The sequence below is a fragment of the Folsomia candida genome, unplaced genomic scaffold (genome assembly GCF_002217175.1).
Source record: "Folsomia candida strain VU population unplaced genomic scaffold, ASM221717v1 Fcan01_Sc002, whole genome shotgun sequence".
Taxonomy (NCBI): Eukaryota; Metazoa; Arthropoda; class Collembola; order Entomobryomorpha; family Isotomidae; genus Folsomia; species Folsomia candida.
The window spans coordinates 7,949,877-7,966,939 of record NW_019091194.1 but is presented as its reverse complement, the minus strand read 5'-3'; the positions used below and the strand labels follow the sequence as shown (position 1 = coordinate 7,966,939).

Here is a 17,063-nt window from a genome sequence, read left to right as displayed (position 1 = left end):
CTGTGCGTAAGTTCACACAGTGTAGTGTAACGTACATCGTCACGGCAGCTGATACGGTGCATAAATATTATTATGTACATTGTACAAAAAAACTCGAATCTGGTATCCTAAATTGTTGCTTCTCATTTCAATAAAGAAGTAAACAATATTTAAGCATTGGTTTTTCACGACCTCCTGGAAATTAACAACATATTATTCTACATATTATTATGTGAAGACTACGATATAGACCTTAATTTGTATTCGCGTTTCCTGTGTTTTATAACATGACAATGACGATTATGACGAAAATAATTATTGGCAAGAAAATAAAGGTTTGACAGGATTGAATTAAAGAAAGATAAGTTCGGTCCAATCTCAGCACCCTATAACCTGAAGGACTAGCTTATATTAAGTTACTAAAAAGAAAGATGCTGGGTGGGAGTGAAATTATCAATCTAAATGTGGGCGGAACGAGGTATTCAGTAGTGTATATTGTATATTTGTATCGCAATTAACTCAATTGGGCGTATTAATTGCCAATTGATTATATTAATGATACTATATATTCGAATTTATTAAAGGTTCAGTACTTCGTACACCACCCTCACTTGGGTACCAGACTCCTTTTTCACAGCCTTGCTCAGTGGTCGCATCTCATCTCTCAAGGTTGATAAAGCAACACAGGAGATAAAAAATCCATCTAATTGTTATTTATTTATTTAATTAACAGGATGATTCCGGAGCCTTTTTCGTGGTGACTTGAAATTATTTAATGGGTTTTATTAATAATGATTATTTATAATTTATTATTATAAAATGGTTGCAGGACAGGGACCCAGCCCTCTTCTCCATCATTCTTAACTACTTGCGCACTCGAGATGTGGATATGAGGTCCGTGGACATGAGGGCAGTAAGTAATAATAATAAAGTATTTGAGACGGTTTTGAGAGCTAGTATCCTGCTCATCTTGCTTTCATTTGATGTTCTATTCATTGTATGTAGCTGTTTGTAAATTCAAGTTGGTCTCTTTCATGATTTTGAAATGTGTCTCCACAGCTTCGAAATGAGGCCGAGTTTTATGGTATACTTCCACTCGTAAAAAGATTGGCACTCTGTGAAGATTTAAATTATTCGTCCTGTGGGGACGTACTCTTTTATGGATTTCTGCCCCCAGCTCGTGAGTTTGTTTGAAACGAACATAGTAGGATCAGTAACTCAGATTTTTTCAGAGTGCTGTATCTTTTTTCTTTAGCAATTCCTGTTTGCGATCCCCCTAACCCATCAAAGGGCGGAAATTGCACTTTGCCTGGCACAAAGAATGATGAGCCATCTCTAATTACCAGTGGTTGTACAAGCAGTGGACCAGCATCAACAATGGGAAATTCTAGTCGTGGTTTGGACATGAGACCAACGCCAGGATCCGGGATTCGTGTTCCGGAAACGCACTCTGCTGGTTCGTCTTCTTCTGGGAGCAAGAGTGGACACCATTCTCGAAGTGCGAGTGGCAGTACCACAATCACGGGGAGTAATAATAATGGAAATTGGACATCAGCAAGGAACGGACATTCTAGAGCTTCCTCTGTGGATGTTAGGCCAGTGCAGTAAGTTAACTTATTATTGTCTTACATTCTTCTTAAATAATTCGTCCTTTTTAAATTATATACAGACATTCAAGAAACTCGTCATTTGGTGCTCGGCATTCCCGAAATTCTTCTGCAGATTTAAACAAATATTTTAAAACCGAGTTGTCCGTTTTGTCTCAGGGTAATTGGATCGACCCTTTAAGAGTGACCATTATTAGAGCTCATCAAAACTGGATAGCTGTGGCGTATGCCCATTTTGTTTGCTGTTATAGGTGAATATGATTTTGATTTACATATTTATACTTTAAATTGCAGACTTTATTTTCTATACATATTTACAGATTAAAGGATTCTTCTGGATGGCAATTAATTTTTACTAGTCCAAGAGTCGACAGCATGATTGACCGATTAGCAATCAATGCAAAAATGACGTCTGGTCAACAGGTAAAAAACTAATGCGAATTTTTATGCAAACCAAGCCACACCACATGCAGATTCTGCTGAAAACAAGAAGGGTGAAAGAAAAGCAAAGCAATGAGACAAACGCCAAACAAAATGATGCCTCCGAGATTTCGAGAGTCGACGAGTGCCATTATACAAAAGTGGGTATGGAGATAGTAATACTTCTGCTGTCGATGATGTGCTCCAAGAAGAATCACTTATCTGAGACAGCCAGTATCTCAAGCTACTTGGTGGATATGTGTGCAAAGCTTAATGATAAGGATGCTCATTTGCTACACGACACTACTGACTGACTGGCTTCGTTATACAATCGGGTGGTGGGAAGGGTATAGGCGTTCCTCAATCTACATCTCTCTGCACTTTGCAAGAATGGAAAAATGAAGTGAAACCCTTTTCTGGTTGGTCGTTTGTGATAAATAATAAATATTGGAGGTGAATGAGCAAACGCTGTTACGATTACCTCACGTTTCAACTATTTATTTATAGCCCTCTACAACACGTAACATATGCATGTTGATAAGTAACCAGGGTTGAAAATGAGAAAAGTGAACCACACCTGTTTTATAGGTTTTATAAGGTATACTAGTGTAGAAGCCCGTCAATCGACGTGCAAAATTGGCCCGTCGATAAGCCCGTTACCCCAACATTAGTGAAGTTAGCCTCTCCTGTTCTCTCTGCAGAGTGGAGAGAGAAAAAGAGAGGCTAACTTCTCAACTAAGCCACCGACCCAGCCAGCCAGCAGCGATACACTCGCCTGCTTTATATAGTTTAGATATATAATTTAGGAAGTTTACCACACGATAATAAATATCTCTCTACCAAACACCACGAGAATTTGAGAAAATTTACCACATTGACAATTTCAAACCAACAACCTTCCTTTACGCATATTCATGCTTGACATTAATTATGAAAATTTAGAGCGTCTTGACATTTTGTTTTGTATGAAATGTACCCGAGTCAGTTTCAATTAAAATGTTTTGCTGAGAGCAAAGTTCCTTGTAGACCGTGAAACAAGTACCAATCTCTGGTCTGCTGTGCAGGGAAAAGTACATAATAATTTTGAAGCAATCTCAAATTGCAACATTTAGTAAACTTGAGTGCCAACTGGGAGAGGAAGAAAAGCAAACATGTTGAAATGACATGGAGGGCAACACATTACGGTTGACGATATAAAATGGAATGCCACAAGTACATAGAATCACAAAGGGAAAGAATGAATAAAATCTGGTCTATTTTACTATAATTTACTCATAATGAGTAAAGCTGGATTTCCACTGCCGTGAGTCGTGCGCGACCTACGACGGAAAGTGTCCGACGATGGCATTTCTACCAAAGCAGACAAAATCCGCTCGACGCGGCGGAGAGTGAGCTGAGTTGAGCGGATTTTTGCCTCTCATTTCCACCAACCGACTCATTTCAGCGGATACGATCCGCGCGGACGAAAAAACTGTGAGTCGATGAGTTGAACTTGGTTCAACTTTTTTTCGTCCGCTCGCCAAAATCTATGACAAATTCTCATTTCCTTGAGCGGAATATATAAAATCACATAAATTCACTTCTTATTATTTACATTCCGCTAACATCAATTATTTCATGAAATTAAAATATTCTAAATAAATATAAAATGTCGAGTGACAGTGAGGAGGATGGAGGAAGTTTGAACATCAACGAGGATGGGGATCAATATCATGTAATGGGTGAGGAAATACCGGGCGCCCAGGAAGAGAACACTTGGAGGAACGAAGATATCGAATTACTTATAGATACAGTGCGATCAAATCCAATTTTGTTCGATGTCAAATCAAAGGATAATAAGAACAGTGGAAAAAAGGAACTGGTGTGGTTAAATATTTCCAGTACGGTAGGGAAGGATGGTAAGGTGTATAATTAATGTTTAGTATGACTCTGTGGCGCCACGTAATAATTAATGTTAATCTCTTTAATTGCTTGTTTTTGTAGTTCCTGAATGCAAGAAGAAGTGGAAATATCTGCGAGATAATTTCAATAAAGTCATTAAAAAGAAGAAAGGCAAGTCAGGCAAGTCCGGAAAGAAAGAAAAACAATGGGAGTACTTCGAAATGTTGAACTTTTTAAAGCCGTTCGTAATTGCCAATACTGAGTATGTTTATTATTGACTAAATGCATATTCATTAAGTTTATTAACTAATTTTTATTGCGTGGGCTTCGTAGGTCTTCCGGAAATTTGGAAAAAACTCCGGCGCCGGATGAGACGACTTATAGACGTGATCGACATCATTCCCGGGTCCCGGATTTAGATGAGGATTACCCCATCAAGCCTGAGACCATATCGAAAAAGATAAAGATGTCAGAAAAAGTTGATGCAGCATTATTGGGATACTTAGAAAACCAAAATATCAAAGACTCGAACCACCATTTCTGTATGGCTCTGGCGGATGATTTGCGAAAAATGACAGCAGCTCAGTCATCGTATGCAAAAATTAAAATTCAACAAATTATGTACGAAATTGAATTTCCTCAGAATACAATACCGACCTGTAAGGTTTCGCAGCGCTAACGAGTCTTCTTCTTGCCTCCATGCGCCGTTGTCTTCATCACCGGTGTCTACAAATCCAGCAGGGCAGTAAGTATCTGCACTCGGCGCCGAGAGATCTTGAGAACGCAAAAAATTGTGGAGTGCGATGCAGGCTGTGTAATTTTAACAGCATATAATTATTATACGTAATATTGTGTAATGACTAATATTGTGTACAAGTTTTGTGGATTTATACCTTTCACGATACTTTCGACGTGCTGTGGCTGAGCAACAATGGGTCGTCGAAATATCCTGAAGCGCTTCGACATTACACCGAACAAATTCTCAATAATTCGACGAGCCCTAGAAAGCCGGTAGTTAAATATTCTTCTCACTTCAGTTAGTCCTCGCCCTGGATATGGCCTCATCATGTAACATTTTAATGGAAAAGCTTCATCTCCAACGAAAGTAAATGGTAGTTGTTTTGTTGATTCAGGTAGCAATTTAGGTCCAGGAATTCCAAGATTTCCTAGTATTACAATATAAATTCCCATTTACATAATGCAAAAATGTGTTATGACAGCGCTGCGATATTAAATTAGCGTAAAATTACCTGATTCTAATCTGGTTCCTAAAGCAGAAATTGAAAAAATTCCTGCATCGCTTTGTCTCCCGTAGGCGCCTACGTCAACCGTTGTGAATCGGTAGTCAGCATCGCAAGTTGCCATCAACCCGATACTAAATCTTCCTTTGTAATTATAATATTGTGACCCAGATTTGTATGGAGCTTCTATATCTATATGTTTTCCGTCCACTGCGCCGATACAATTAGGAAAATTCCAACGCTCCCTGAATCCTTTTTCGATTAAGTTGTAGTCTTCATTTGTTGGGGCCTAAAAAATATTCCAGCTTAAAAATAATTAGCGGGACATGAGGCAAATTATTATTACATAAGTTATCTTTACCTTCACAAATATTGGACTTAATCTGTTCCACAAGATCTGAGTCGTCTCTCGAACGATTCGCCAAACAGTTGTATGCCCCATGCTATAACTTGTAGATATACTTGCTAAGCATCTCCGGTCGCTAAATATCTGCCAGTTATGAATTATATGTATCAGTTATTGCATTAATAAATATATAAATATTTCTTTCTCGGCGCCGAGTCTTCGTCGTACCTGAGGGTGACAAATAGCCGGAAATCTGGGGGAATTGATGTCCTATAATTTGTGTCCTGTTTTTGGAGGTCTTCTTTAACAATGCTCAGTACGGTATCAAACTGTGCTGGAGTCATTCTTGTGTACTGGCGAAATTTCAGAGGGAACTTATTATACATTTCAATTATCTTTAGATGTTCCCCCCACACACCTCGAAGTAAATTAAGAGGATGCACCCAGTAGCGATGCACTCTTTTTTTCCGGCGCCGGATTAAAGCCAAAATAATAACTGGATCCATCGTTAATTAAATTTTAAACAAGGTTGAATTTTTTGTTAATACTTGTAAATTTGGAGCAAACTAGGAATTGGGTTGAGCGGTTGGATTGGTTGCAATACTCACTCCATTTTTCCTACAGCCCAACACACAGCTGAAACACCAAAATTATTCTCGCCATGTCTTCAACTACGAAAAAATTGAAAATGACACCATTCATGTCATTTATGACCATTCGTCGTCGTCAGTTAGAGGCACAAGGGATGAACTTTTCTGGTGGATGGGAAGAGGTCGCATTTGTTTTGGATAGAGAATGGCTTGTAAGTAGTCCGTGTTACTTTATATTTTACAATTTCATAAATAGAAATATGGAAATAATTGTTTTCCTTATTTTTTCCAGAGAATGGATAAGACTGAACAGGGCAAGTACGCCGTGTACCAAGAGGAGGAGGAGAAATCAACGCCGCCACAGACGCGACCAAAAGCGAAATCTGCCTTATCTCCACCAGGCCTAGTTGTGCATGGACAAGAAGTACCGTGCGTTGTTCCGAAGGGGGAAGAGAATATGTTCCTCCGTGGTCGAGCAGGTAAAAGATTAGCCAATGGACGAGGGCAGAAACGAGACATGGTGAAACCGGAAGTGCAACTTAACATTGATCCGGTAATACGAGTAATAGAAATTCATTAAAAATTTTTATTTTATGAGTCATTCTTATTTTTTGTTTTATTATTATTTATTATAGAAAGAATTTGGATCATTTCGTGATATACTCTTGCAAACTGGAAATACGATTGATAAACACATGCGTCAACATGGTCATCTCCCTCAACCAGGTTCAGAACCGATGGATTCACAGTTGCCTGTGCCGTCGTCTTTACCTGGTCGACCCAAATCGAATCAATCTCCATTCGTTCTTCCTAACCCTCTCTTCAAACAAACCGCAGGGAAAGTCAAGGTGGAAGTAAAGGAATGTTCTAAACCAGAATCCAAAAAGAAAGCACCTGAACATGCACAAGAAACTCAAAAGGAGCCAGGGCCAACTTCTGTTTTATTTCAACCACCGGAAACGGCAGTTTTCAAAAATTCTGGTCCCCATAATAGCAAGTAAACGGTTATACATTCTACATTCACCTCTCTTTCAAATCTATTAATGACTTTGAATTATTGTGAGTGATGGTTTTAATGTTGTCCTAGACGAAAAACACTTCCCGATTGGTCGATTAAGACTGTTCAAATTAATATTCACGACCAGGATGAAGCATTTTCAAAAATTCGGGACTATTTTGCAGCCGTGCTGGATTTTGATTTAACAACTATTGTCCTGCACCAGGACAGACTACTGCTCCTGCAGAGTTTTGCTGCCTCACCTGGAACCTTAAGGATGGGATGGTGTGGTATGGGGGGTCACCAATTGATCCTGGTAAATTTTCCATCTTTTACAATGCTTTGGTATGCCTGGAAAGCATTATATTGTATTGTTATATGTTGTATATATCTGTCACATTTAACTGGTTTAACTCACTTTAATTATGTTGTGCAGGTTTTGACAAGCTTGGAGATTGGAAGATGGTGCAGGAACAGAGCAGGAAACTTTCGCTGCCAATTCCTCCCTACACCTACAGTCGAGGGCTTGCCTATTCTGTGGGGGAAGACCGATACGACGAGGTCGTCAAGTCAATCTGGGAGCAATCACGAACGTTTGAGGTATTACTAACCATTAGCAATTGTGTAGCATTCCATTGCAAGAACATAAATGAAGGATATGTATTGTAATGTAAATATCACTCTTCTTGCTTTGTAGCTGTCGGACGAGACCCCACGGCGTCCCTACCACTATGTATTCGCTGCTGAAGATAATATCCCGATAGCTGTTGGATGCTTGGCCTGGCTGATGGCACAGCATGGTGAGCAAATTTCCGTTCCAGAAATAATCATATACGAGTTTGCCAAATGTTCCTCTTTATATTTATTTAGGAAGCAACCCTCGGATTCGCGTTCTCTCAATGGAACGCTTCGTCTTAGAGTTATTTCGAACCTGTCATATTAGACAGTGCGCCATAGACCTACAAGCAAAAGTAGTTCAGGAAGTGCAGGGACCTACCAAGAAGTCAACTGAGTCCGTGGTCAAAGCGAGTGATCCTGTAGGTACCGGAGTGGGTGGTGTAGGTACCGGAGTGGGTGGTGGTAAAGCGAAAAGTACCACTACCAAAGATGGTCCTCTTCCAGCAGAAAGTTCAAACTTGGCGTACGTCGCGTCCATCAAGTACGCAACCGCTACCCTTCACAGTTTTGATATCAGCTCATCACTTAACAAACGCCTTCGGCTAGGATGTCTCTGGCACCAGCGCGTATGTACTCTCATAAAATTTACCACAAAATTATTATTCCTCTCCTAATTTGCACCACTTCAACTAATAGTGATATAATAATGTGAATTTCCTTGCCTAGGAAAATACATCGGATAGTATCGTGCACTGCTCTTTGAAACAATGCAAAAAATGGATGTACAAAACACTAGAGAAAGCATTAGAAATTCTTAAACGGGATTACTCGGCCCATGCCAAAGAACTTGCCAAGCCCGACATTGAACCAGTCTTGTGGGAGGAAAGTGATGCGATGGGAGTGGAAGCTCGCCAGCGTTTAGGATTCTTTACACATATTTCTCAGAAGCGGACCGAGGTGCTGGAACGGGGATTTATATTTCCGGATCTGCTCAAAGAAATGCAACTCCGAATGCCCAATGGGTTGAAAACACCACCAACACAACTCATTTGGCCTCTGGAACGGTCTGTTGAGCTGGATCTCAACTGGAGTCGGTCCCAACGTTTCAAAATCGTGGACCTGGAGCCAGAAGCTAGAGGTGAGCGACTTGCAGAGCTCAAACGACAGATTCTCCCAGGATTTCCAAACGGCGCCGTCGATTTGATGGAAACGAATCGAGGTCTTGAAGAACAAATTAAGGAACTGAATAAAAAATTGGACGCCCTGGCAGTTGGCCGAGGTGGCAGTAGAATTTCCAGAAACAAGAAGTTTGACGAATCCACCTGCTTTAATTGTCAAAGTGCTTTACATTTTACAAATGAATGCAAACTTCAATGTTTTATTAGGTAAGGTATTCTTACCTCTCTTTTTGATAAATGTGAAGATAATCAGGAATTGTCTTTTTATAGAAACCAAGACCAAACAACCTACGAGAAATTTGAACCTGCAGGGAGATATTCCTTTCAAATGCGACTACCCGGGCGCCCGGCAGGAGAGGTGGTTTCTTTTTATGAAGAATTGTTAAAGGTCAAGCTGAGTCGAAAAGAAGTCCAACTTGCCTTTGCTTTCTACTTCTTTGATGAAGGTTGCTGGAATTGTGCACATCCCTTTCATCACCGCCCAGATTGTGGTAAAAATTTGAACAAGGCCCTTCATGATATAGCTAAACGGATGCACGAAATAAATCATCCCCTGACCGACGAAGCTCGAAAGAAGAAGCTTGAAAGTAAATTTCTGTACCAGAAACCAGGGCGCCCCAACTAAAATAATAAAATTTAATACATATTCTCTAATTATTTATTGAATCACCTTGAATTGATTTTTATATTTACAAGTATTATAAATATATTAAAATTTGATCACACATAGTAAATATTTGATTACGTGCTCGAATTAAATTATTTCATTCATTACACAGTTGAATTCACTTGTTTGGTTAAGTTTTTAAATATGTGTCTGCATTTTTCCCTAAAATCTATGTTTTGGTTTGTGATTAATTTTATAAAAGAACGAGCATTTCCACCCGTCCGCTCTACGCTGCGGATTGTTTGACAGCAAATCGTCCGCTTCCGTTAGCGGATGATCTGCCCAAGGTAGCGCATTGGTGAAAATGGACTTGGAGCGGAAAATGTAGGTGGACGCTGTCGGACGCTTTCCGTCGTAGGTCGCTCACGACTCACGGCAGTGGAAATCCAGCTTAACATTGTTCATTGCGTTATTCATTTTATAAAAGTCAATTCATATTTGTAAAATGCGTGGTTTATCGGTCTTCATCAGAGTTATCTACGCCTCCCAATTGTTGTGCACAGCATTGCCCCTTGCATCCACGCGAGTGCCATCAATCCAGCGTTCCTTCAGGGCCGACTCCGGGATGAGGATCGGGAGGTTTGTGACCTCGTCCAAGGATGCCATATGCGGGAAGGGAGGAATTATTCCTGGGCTGTCGTCAGGAACTATTTCGAAAAGCTTCACACCATCCCTCACATACTGCTCTGCTTTTTGGTGGAGACCCAATCCATGGACGAGAGCGGCATCCGGGTCAGAGATGATCCACGGCTGTTGAAAATGAAAAAAAAAATGAAAATAATCCTTTAACGTCATTAGATATCAGATTAACTCATCTGGTTTTCAATCCGTGACGATTCCTTCTCACCATATATCTCTGGCGATGAGTTAGATCTTCTCACAGAGAACGGACTCTGTGAGGGCTCCCCTTTCTGGCATTGCCAGACCGTCTGGCCGGGTTCACCCAACCATGAGAGGAGCACCCACCCCGTACTAACACCGAGCCGAGTAGGATTAGCAAATAGCTTCCCGGACAGAGAGGAATCGAACGTGTGACTGCGTGGTGACAGTTCCACCCCCGATCCCCCAAGCCAAAGGGCTATTCCGTTGATGTTCCGTTCTGTTGATCATTTGGGTAGGCTGCATTCCAGGTGACGAGGTAATACTGCGAGAAAAAAAATAATTTGTTTGTACAGAGCAAAAATTCAACACATATACTTCCTTACCATCACAAATGCCTCGGCCTGCTGGGCGGTAGCCTTATCGTCACAAACTATGGCTCTAAGTTCCAAACAGACGACAGAATTCTCCAGATTTCCGTCTGATTTGACCTTCAACAGGGACTTGATTTTATCCCACACTTTGCTGATAGCCCATTTTTTGAAGTGACCACAACGCATGCAAATTAGCCCGTCGTGGGAAGTCCAGTACCCGGGGTACAAGTGTGGGCTGTTTCCAGGTTTGTCATAGATTTCGGACCATGGCACATCTCCATTTCGACACGGTTTGACGTCCAAAGACGTTGTGAAAATATCAGCTAGGTAGAAGATGTAGTGATGGGGCGTCTCCGCGCGTTTCTGGGCCATTAACTCCCTGGCCATCTCATGATGTTCTGGGGCAGCGTTACGGATGCGGTTGGATTCCATACAAATGGTCGAGCCGTTGCTCTTCCATTTTTTCCGAACATCTGACGCCAAGGACTCATTCCTTCCATTGGGGCGTTCGAAATGGAATCCAAGCTCATTTGAAAATACTATGTTCTGAAAATTCCTGCGAAGGCCCGCAGCCCGTCCTAAACGGATTAGTTCGGCACGATCATTCAAAGGGCTGTCTCTCCAGGAAGTTCCTCAGATTGTCCTCGTGTTGGAGTTTCGCCAATTTCTTGAGGTCAGGAACGACTTCGACCCCCGATGATGAGCCCTATTTAAACAAATTGAGGTCTTAGCAGAGCCTTAAATTAATATAATTGCACTAAAACCAACCTGAACTGGGGATCCCATTTCTTGTTCTGAAGAATTCGACGAACTCAGCTCGACATCGACCTTTTCAGGGAGTCCACGAGACAGCTCCCAATCTTCCTCGTACTGTCGAAATGTTGAAATTTCTTCCGCCCTAATACACAATAACAATAGTATTATAATTAATCTCAGCGATGACCCATGTTGAAGGAAAGTAAATTATTATTAGAAACAAACCTAGCAATAGCCTCCGCTTCGTCAAAAGTCGCCAACATGTCATCGTTTCCGTCATCTTCGCTCGAAATCCTGAAAACAATAATATTATAATTAATCCCGGCGATGACCAATATTGGAAAGCAAATTATTATTCGAAACAAACCTGGTGACAGCTTCCGCCTCGTCAAAACTGGCCGACATTTCTTCCGTCTCGTCATCGCTTGAGATCCTAAAAACAATAAAACTAAGAATAATTATTTCCCAGTTAGATGGCCTTAAGTACAGGGAAAATTAATTACACAATTATTTACAACTTACTCGATAAGTGGGATCGACGAAGAAGGGGTAGGAGAAGGAGGTATCCACTTGGGCCACTTCTCACCGTTTTCGTCAATGAAATATCCCTTAACCTTTCCGGGAGGAGCCTTTATCTTCCGTTTCCCCATGATGAGACAAAAATAATAATTGCAATCGAGATTTGAGTGTAAATAAATCCTGTGAAGGCCTACTAATTTAATTTTTCAAACAAATAAATTCCTCGAGAGAGCTCAGAGTTGTGCGCAGAAGTGGAGTGTGTGTTTGTTTGCAGTTTCGTTGACAAAGCGTCACACTCCATGAGAATGCCCATCGAGTGGTGAGAAAGTGGCACTCGCGGGAAGGGAGAATAAATACATGTAAACCTGAGTTGAGTACAAAAATATTCTCCACTTTGTTTTTTTTACACTATTCCAACCAATTAATTACTCGAAGAAACATGAGTCGATTTGGTCTTCTCAGAGAGGAATTTGTAAGTACAAGTCAATAAACTTTTTTATTTGACCATTGATTCATAAATTGTACATAATTTTTTAAATAATTACTTATATAAATTATAGGCACAGATTCGGTCGTATCTAAGACGTCCAGCGTCGAGGGGGAGGAGCAGCAACATCCAGGGATGGCTTACTTGGTTCCTTCAGGCCACCCACGCGACCCCATCGGAATTCGAGGCCATAGCTGGGATAATGTTTCGTAATCGGTTGGGGGAGAGGACATTTCTCGGACCTCTTCCAATGGCGCTCTTCCCGCGAGGGCCTAATGTAGGGAAAAATTTATTTATTTTTTTGGGCAAAATTATGCACTTGTTTCTTTATTTTTTTATGTGCAGGATGCGGTGGTCACGTGGGCTAACGCACTTATCCCCGTGGAGGGCTTTCGACAAGGGATTGTGGATTTCGTGACATACTTGTTGAGAAATTTATCCCTCAATTCTGTTGAACACCGAGAGGTCCTCCACCGGATTCAAAGCCAACGGGCGAAAGTTGATCCGGCCTTCCGGTGGGGAACGGACTCACGTCGGACCATGAAGAAGGAAGTTGTCCCTGTGAAGATCCTCATGGACATTGAGTCAGGTCAGCTCGCTCGCGGGGTAAACATCCCATTTGTTGACCAAATTGTTAGTTTATTTTCTCATTTGTCATTCATTTTTTAAGTCAAGTTTTATTAATTTTCATACATTTTTTCGCTCAGGTTGCTGACCTCCAACAACAACACGTTGGACCCGGTGACGGTCAATTGGTTCATTTGGGCATGATGAGAGAACGCGGCATGGAAGCAGGTCTGCCGGTTGCACCAATTCTGGTCGCTGACCAGCAATACTCTGAAGAAAGTATGTATTACATAATAATACATACTCGTCTTTTATTGTGTGACATTTTATTTGATTACTAGGTGAGGGTGAGGCTCTCGCGGAGGTAGTTTCTCCACCCCCAGTGATGGCCGACGAGGCCCGTATTGAGCCCATCCCAGAGGAAGTGATCAATCCTCCTCAGGAGGAGGAGGAGGAAATATTTGGATTAGGATCGTGTGTGGGCTTTTGTTTGGTCGTGGGCGTCCTGGTTGTCTCATCAGGTCTGGTGGGGCCGAATGGGCGTCACGGTCCTCAGGGCCAAATGGGTCGTACCACTCACGAACTAACCAAGCCTACGGGGGGGGGTAGCCAGAAGAGAGCACGACGGGCACGGGGAGGATGTAATTTGTCTCTCGCTTGGCAAATGTACGCTATCGAAATACCGTCTTTATTTCCACTCCGACTTTTATTATGCACCAAACTGTACTAAACTGCAACTGGTACGATTCAATGTACGAATTTCATTGATTATGACCAAAACACACTGTTCGATATAGGTACACTCAATATTTTCACTTGACAATAGTTATTGGGTTTTTATTACTCACAATTCGAAATCAATTACTTGGTTAAATGAATTTATGATGATATTTTATAAGAGAATAAATATTAGAAGATGGCGACCACGCGGAAGGCGTGGTGCTGGGAAAAATGTGGAGAGAGGAGTTGGGGAGATGTTGATCTCTCCGGACGGACTCCTCGAGAGACGGAGAGTGCTCTTGCTTAAATGTCGTCCTCGGGCAACACGGTAGAGTCCGGTTGACCGAGGATGGCGAGTGGTTTGATGGTCGGGTGGGGGATGCAGAATCCCTACACGTGGAATCCCTTACTAAATGTAACAAAGGGGCTGAAATTAGCTCAAACTGGGTGATATTATTCTGATCGTGGTACTGGAAAAAGGGTTCATATCGCTCATTTCATCTCTTGTATGTACTTTTCATGAGAACTCCTTCATTCAATTTTTGAGGAAACACAATTATTTATTTATTTATTATTTATTTTAGAGCTCTAACTCCGGAGAAGGGTACACAAAGATGATTGCTATCGCTGCAGGATCTGTGGTATTTATGTGGGGCGTTGGTGATGAGGGTGCTCGGACCGATATTGGACGATTTACACTGCCCGTCCCTGTTGAATTTCTATTTTTCATCGGTACTCAACTAGTTGCCTTATCTCAAATGGGAAAGATTGGAGTTTGGCATTCTATGACGCAGCATGTGCTAGTGCAAGATATTGTCCCAATAATGTCGTAAGTCTTTGGTAGCATCTATCTTTGTCTATTACTCATATTATCATCAAATTGTTCAACAGGATGCACTCACTGCATCTACATTATTTTTAGATTCGACACAGCAGGATCATTCCTGTTGTTGGGGTGCAGTAGTGGGGCGATTTCTTATATTGGTATGTATGTGCTACACTACATGAAGAATATTATTACATTTTCTATTGTATTGATATCCTTTATTATTTCTAGATATGCAAAAGTTCCCTCTCCGGATGAAAGATAACGATTTGTTGGTGACAGAATTGTACCGTGATCCTTCAAGTGAGCCTATAACATCAATATCGGTATATTTGACACCAAAGACTAGCATTTCTGGAAAGTGAGTACCATGATGCACATAATAAACAAGAATCACTATAACACGTTTTTTATGGATATTATGGCAGCTGGATTGAAATTGCATACGGCACACAATCTGGTATGGTACGTGTGATTGTTCAACACCCTGAAACAGTCGGACATGGACCCCAGCTTTTCCAGACGTTTACTGTTCATCGAAGTAATCATTAATTCAACACATTATATTTAATAAAAGACTTATGTAACCGTTGGTAAATTTATAGGTCCAGTGACCAAAGTAAAATTAAGCGAAAAGTACTTGGTCTCCGTTTGTAGCGAGTACAATCATGTTCGAAGGTATGTAAGTGGAGATTTTCGTAATCAAAAACCATAACTAGCAGTTTTATGCTGATTATCACACCCGTCATCTTCCTCAAAATTTAATAAGTCACTCATCCTGTAATTGAAAATTAGGTAACCTAAATAAATCAACTTGGTACTTATTTCAGCTGGACCATGACGAGATTTAGAGGAATGATAATTACTGACCCAGGATCAACTCCTCTGTCCTCTTTTAAAATTGTTGCATTAGAAGAGGTAGACTCCTGCACGTCATATGGAGCTGGTAATGATTGTGGTACGTCAAGTCAACACAATTATATTTTTTTTTGCACTAGGCTTATCATGAATGTCGGTCTGTCAACACGATAACTCTCTGGCTTAAAATTAAACATCCGTACTTATTGATTTGGTCGTCCTACTTATCTATATTTAATACTTGCTTCTTATATATATACGATAAGCAAAATCTACCAAGTAGATATGGGTGATGGGGGTAGGGTCGTAGAAGCTCGATACTTACCTAACCTAAACTGAAAATATGAGTATGACACATAAAGACCAAATTATTCTTGGCAAACTTAGGATTCTTAGGGCAACCTCCACGGGTTTTTGAAAATTGTCATAGGACGTTTGCAATTCGCCATGCAGTGGTATTTTACGAGTAACCCATTTCTTTAAATTTGTCGCAAATCGGTTTTTAGTTGATTCTAAGTATGTAGATGACATGTACATAAAATTAAATTAATATGTGATCTTTATTTCAATGATACAGGTCCATATGGTGAACAGGACGATGAGCAAGTTTTCATCCAGAAGGTTGTTCCTGAAACGGACCAATTATATGTTAGGCTGGCTTCGAATGGGAAAAGGTATTTGTGATCACACACTTGTAAATAGATACCGATATCGGTTTTCGCCCTGAATCATTACTTACAAGCATTGTATTTTTTAATAATTACAAATTTAAACACCATTATTTAGAATTTGCACTATAAAATCAATTGATTCGACGACCATCACGTCCTTCTGCGTTCACGAATGCGAAGGTTCAAGTCGTATGGGATCTCGTCCAAGGAGATTTATTTTCACTGGACATGACGTCCGGGAGGATGAGCGACAACAAGGCGGTGAGTAAAATACACTGTCTTTTGTATAATTTATATAATTGATTTTAAGAATTATTTTCGCCTCCACAGCTACTCATATGGGTTCTATTCAAATGTGGGATTTAACAACAGCCTTGGACCTAGCTTCTAAAGGAGAGCCAGGTAAGGATTAAGGACTATTTATTCTTGTTGTTATCTGCATTTTAAGTAAATTAAATCACTATCCATGAAATTAAGAACGACATTATGTTTTGTCTCAGTAACTCAACGTAGTGGTGGCCCCACCCCAGAAGAATTGTTGCTAGTTTTGGATCAGTGCGACTTGAGTACTTCGTACGCGTGCACTCCATCCCCTTCACCCTCAATGTTACCAACGGGCATTTCACCGCATAGGTTGAAAGCAGCGAACATGGCATTTTTGTCGCAACAGCATAATGCTGATAACAACAGTGGGCAGTCCACTATTGACTCGACGCAAGGAACTAAGGTTTAAAATTATTTTAAGATATATGCATGACAATTACTTTTGTTGTGAAATATTGGGTGAGGCTGTTGTTTATACATACCTTGAGTTCCTATTAAGATATATCAAAAGTCATTTGTTGTTTGTTAATAAGATATCATCTTTTTTCACAATAAGCTTAATCACGCAATTTCATAGTAATATTGTAATAAACCACGATCCGTGCGGTATCCATAATA

The 17,063-nt window shown here is 40.6% G+C and overlaps 4 protein-coding genes across 5 annotated transcripts; all 4 read left to right on the top strand.

Annotated features, from left to right (window-relative positions):
* Positions 1 to 20: 20 nt before the first annotated feature.
* Positions 21 to 17,063, top strand: LOC110844989 (BTB/POZ domain-containing protein KCTD3). Its single transcript, XM_022091344.2, has 18 exons — positions 21 to 457; positions 564 to 648; positions 713 to 736; positions 809 to 892; positions 1,039 to 1,159; positions 1,235 to 1,583; positions 1,649 to 1,837; positions 1,907 to 2,009; positions 14,351 to 14,595; positions 14,689 to 14,750; positions 14,824 to 14,953; positions 15,021 to 15,133; positions 15,198 to 15,270; positions 15,423 to 15,550; positions 16,028 to 16,124; positions 16,237 to 16,382; positions 16,452 to 16,523; positions 16,622 to 17,063. Exons 1-18 carry the CDS (start codon positions 411 to 413, stop codon positions 16,852 to 16,854), a joined length of 2,301 nt encoding a protein of 766 aa, XP_021947036.1. The 5' UTR covers positions 21 to 410; the 3' UTR covers positions 16,855 to 17,063.
* On the top strand, positions 2,470 to 5,993 carry LOC118434713. 2 transcript variants are annotated; one of them, XM_035848848.1, is made up of 4 exons: positions 2,470 to 3,904; positions 3,990 to 4,149; positions 4,221 to 4,478; positions 4,552 to 5,993. In XM_035848848.1, the coding sequence occupies exons 1-4, from the start codon at positions 3,655 to 3,657 to the stop codon at positions 4,634 to 4,636; spliced, it is 753 nt and encodes a 250-aa protein (XP_035704741.1). In that variant the 5' UTR covers positions 2,470 to 3,654; the 3' UTR covers positions 4,637 to 5,993. The 2 variants fall into 2 exon arrangements, with proteins under 2 accessions (XP_035704741.1, XP_035704740.1); XM_035848847.1 differs by having other exon boundaries at positions 4,221 to 5,993.
* Positions 7,204 to 10,892, top strand: LOC110844990. Its single transcript, XM_022091345.2, has 6 exons — positions 7,204 to 7,377; positions 7,498 to 7,661; positions 7,759 to 7,861; positions 7,932 to 8,305; positions 8,406 to 9,064; positions 9,128 to 10,892. Exons 1-6 carry the CDS (start codon positions 7,344 to 7,346, stop codon positions 9,480 to 9,482), a joined length of 1,689 nt encoding a protein of 562 aa, XP_021947037.1. The 5' UTR covers positions 7,204 to 7,343; the 3' UTR covers positions 9,483 to 10,892.
* On the top strand, positions 9,714 to 13,957 carry LOC110844991. The gene is made up of 5 exons (XM_022091347.2): positions 9,714 to 12,464; positions 12,553 to 12,756; positions 12,825 to 13,112; positions 13,187 to 13,325; positions 13,388 to 13,957. The coding sequence occupies exons 1-5, from the start codon at positions 12,432 to 12,434 to the stop codon at positions 13,774 to 13,776; spliced, it is 1,053 nt and encodes a 350-aa protein (XP_021947039.1). The 5' UTR covers positions 9,714 to 12,431; the 3' UTR covers positions 13,777 to 13,957.

Bases quoted from the DNA above. Each gene is read 5' to 3' on its own strand.
- LOC110844991 (XM_022091347.2), top strand. From the start codon at position 12,432: ATGAGTCGATTTGGTCTTCTCAGAGAGGAATTT. The intron at 13,113-13,186 runs GTTAGTTTATTT...TTTTTCGCTCAG, and splicing joins TCCCATTTGTTGACCAAATT to GTTGCTGACCTCCAACAACA. The intron at 13,326-13,387 runs GTATGTATTACA...TTTGATTACTAG, and splicing joins CCAGCAATACTCTGAAGAAA to GTGAGGGTGAGGCTCTCGCG.
- LOC110844990 (XM_022091345.2), top strand. From the start codon at position 7,344: ATGGTGTGGTATGGGGGGTCACCAATTGATCCTG. The intron at 8,306-8,405 runs GTATGTACTCTC...TTCCTTGCCTAG, and splicing joins GATGTCTCTGGCACCAGCGC to GAAAATACATCGGATAGTAT. The intron at 9,065-9,127 runs GTAAGGTATTCT...GTCTTTTTATAG, and splicing joins AAACTTCAATGTTTTATTAG to AAACCAAGACCAAACAACCT.
- LOC118434713 (XM_035848847.1), top strand. From the start codon at position 3,655: ATGTCGAGTGACAGTGAGGAGGATGGAGGAAGTTTGAACATCAACGAG. The intron at 3,905-3,989 runs GTAAGGTGTATA...TTGTTTTTGTAG, and splicing joins CAGTACGGTAGGGAAGGATG to TTCCTGAATGCAAGAAGAAG. The intron at 4,150-4,220 runs GTATGTTTATTA...TGGGCTTCGTAG, and splicing joins TTCGTAATTGCCAATACTGA to GTCTTCCGGAAATTTGGAAA.
- LOC110844989 (XM_022091344.2), top strand. From the start codon at position 411: ATGCTGGGTGGGAGTGAAATTATCAATCTAAATGTGGGCGGAACGAG. The intron at 1,584-1,648 runs GTAAGTTAACTT...AATTATATACAG, and splicing joins GTGGATGTTAGGCCAGTGCA to ACATTCAAGAAACTCGTCAT. The intron at 15,134-15,197 runs GTAATCATTAAT...GTAAATTTATAG, and splicing joins GACGTTTACTGTTCATCGAA to GTCCAGTGACCAAAGTAAAA.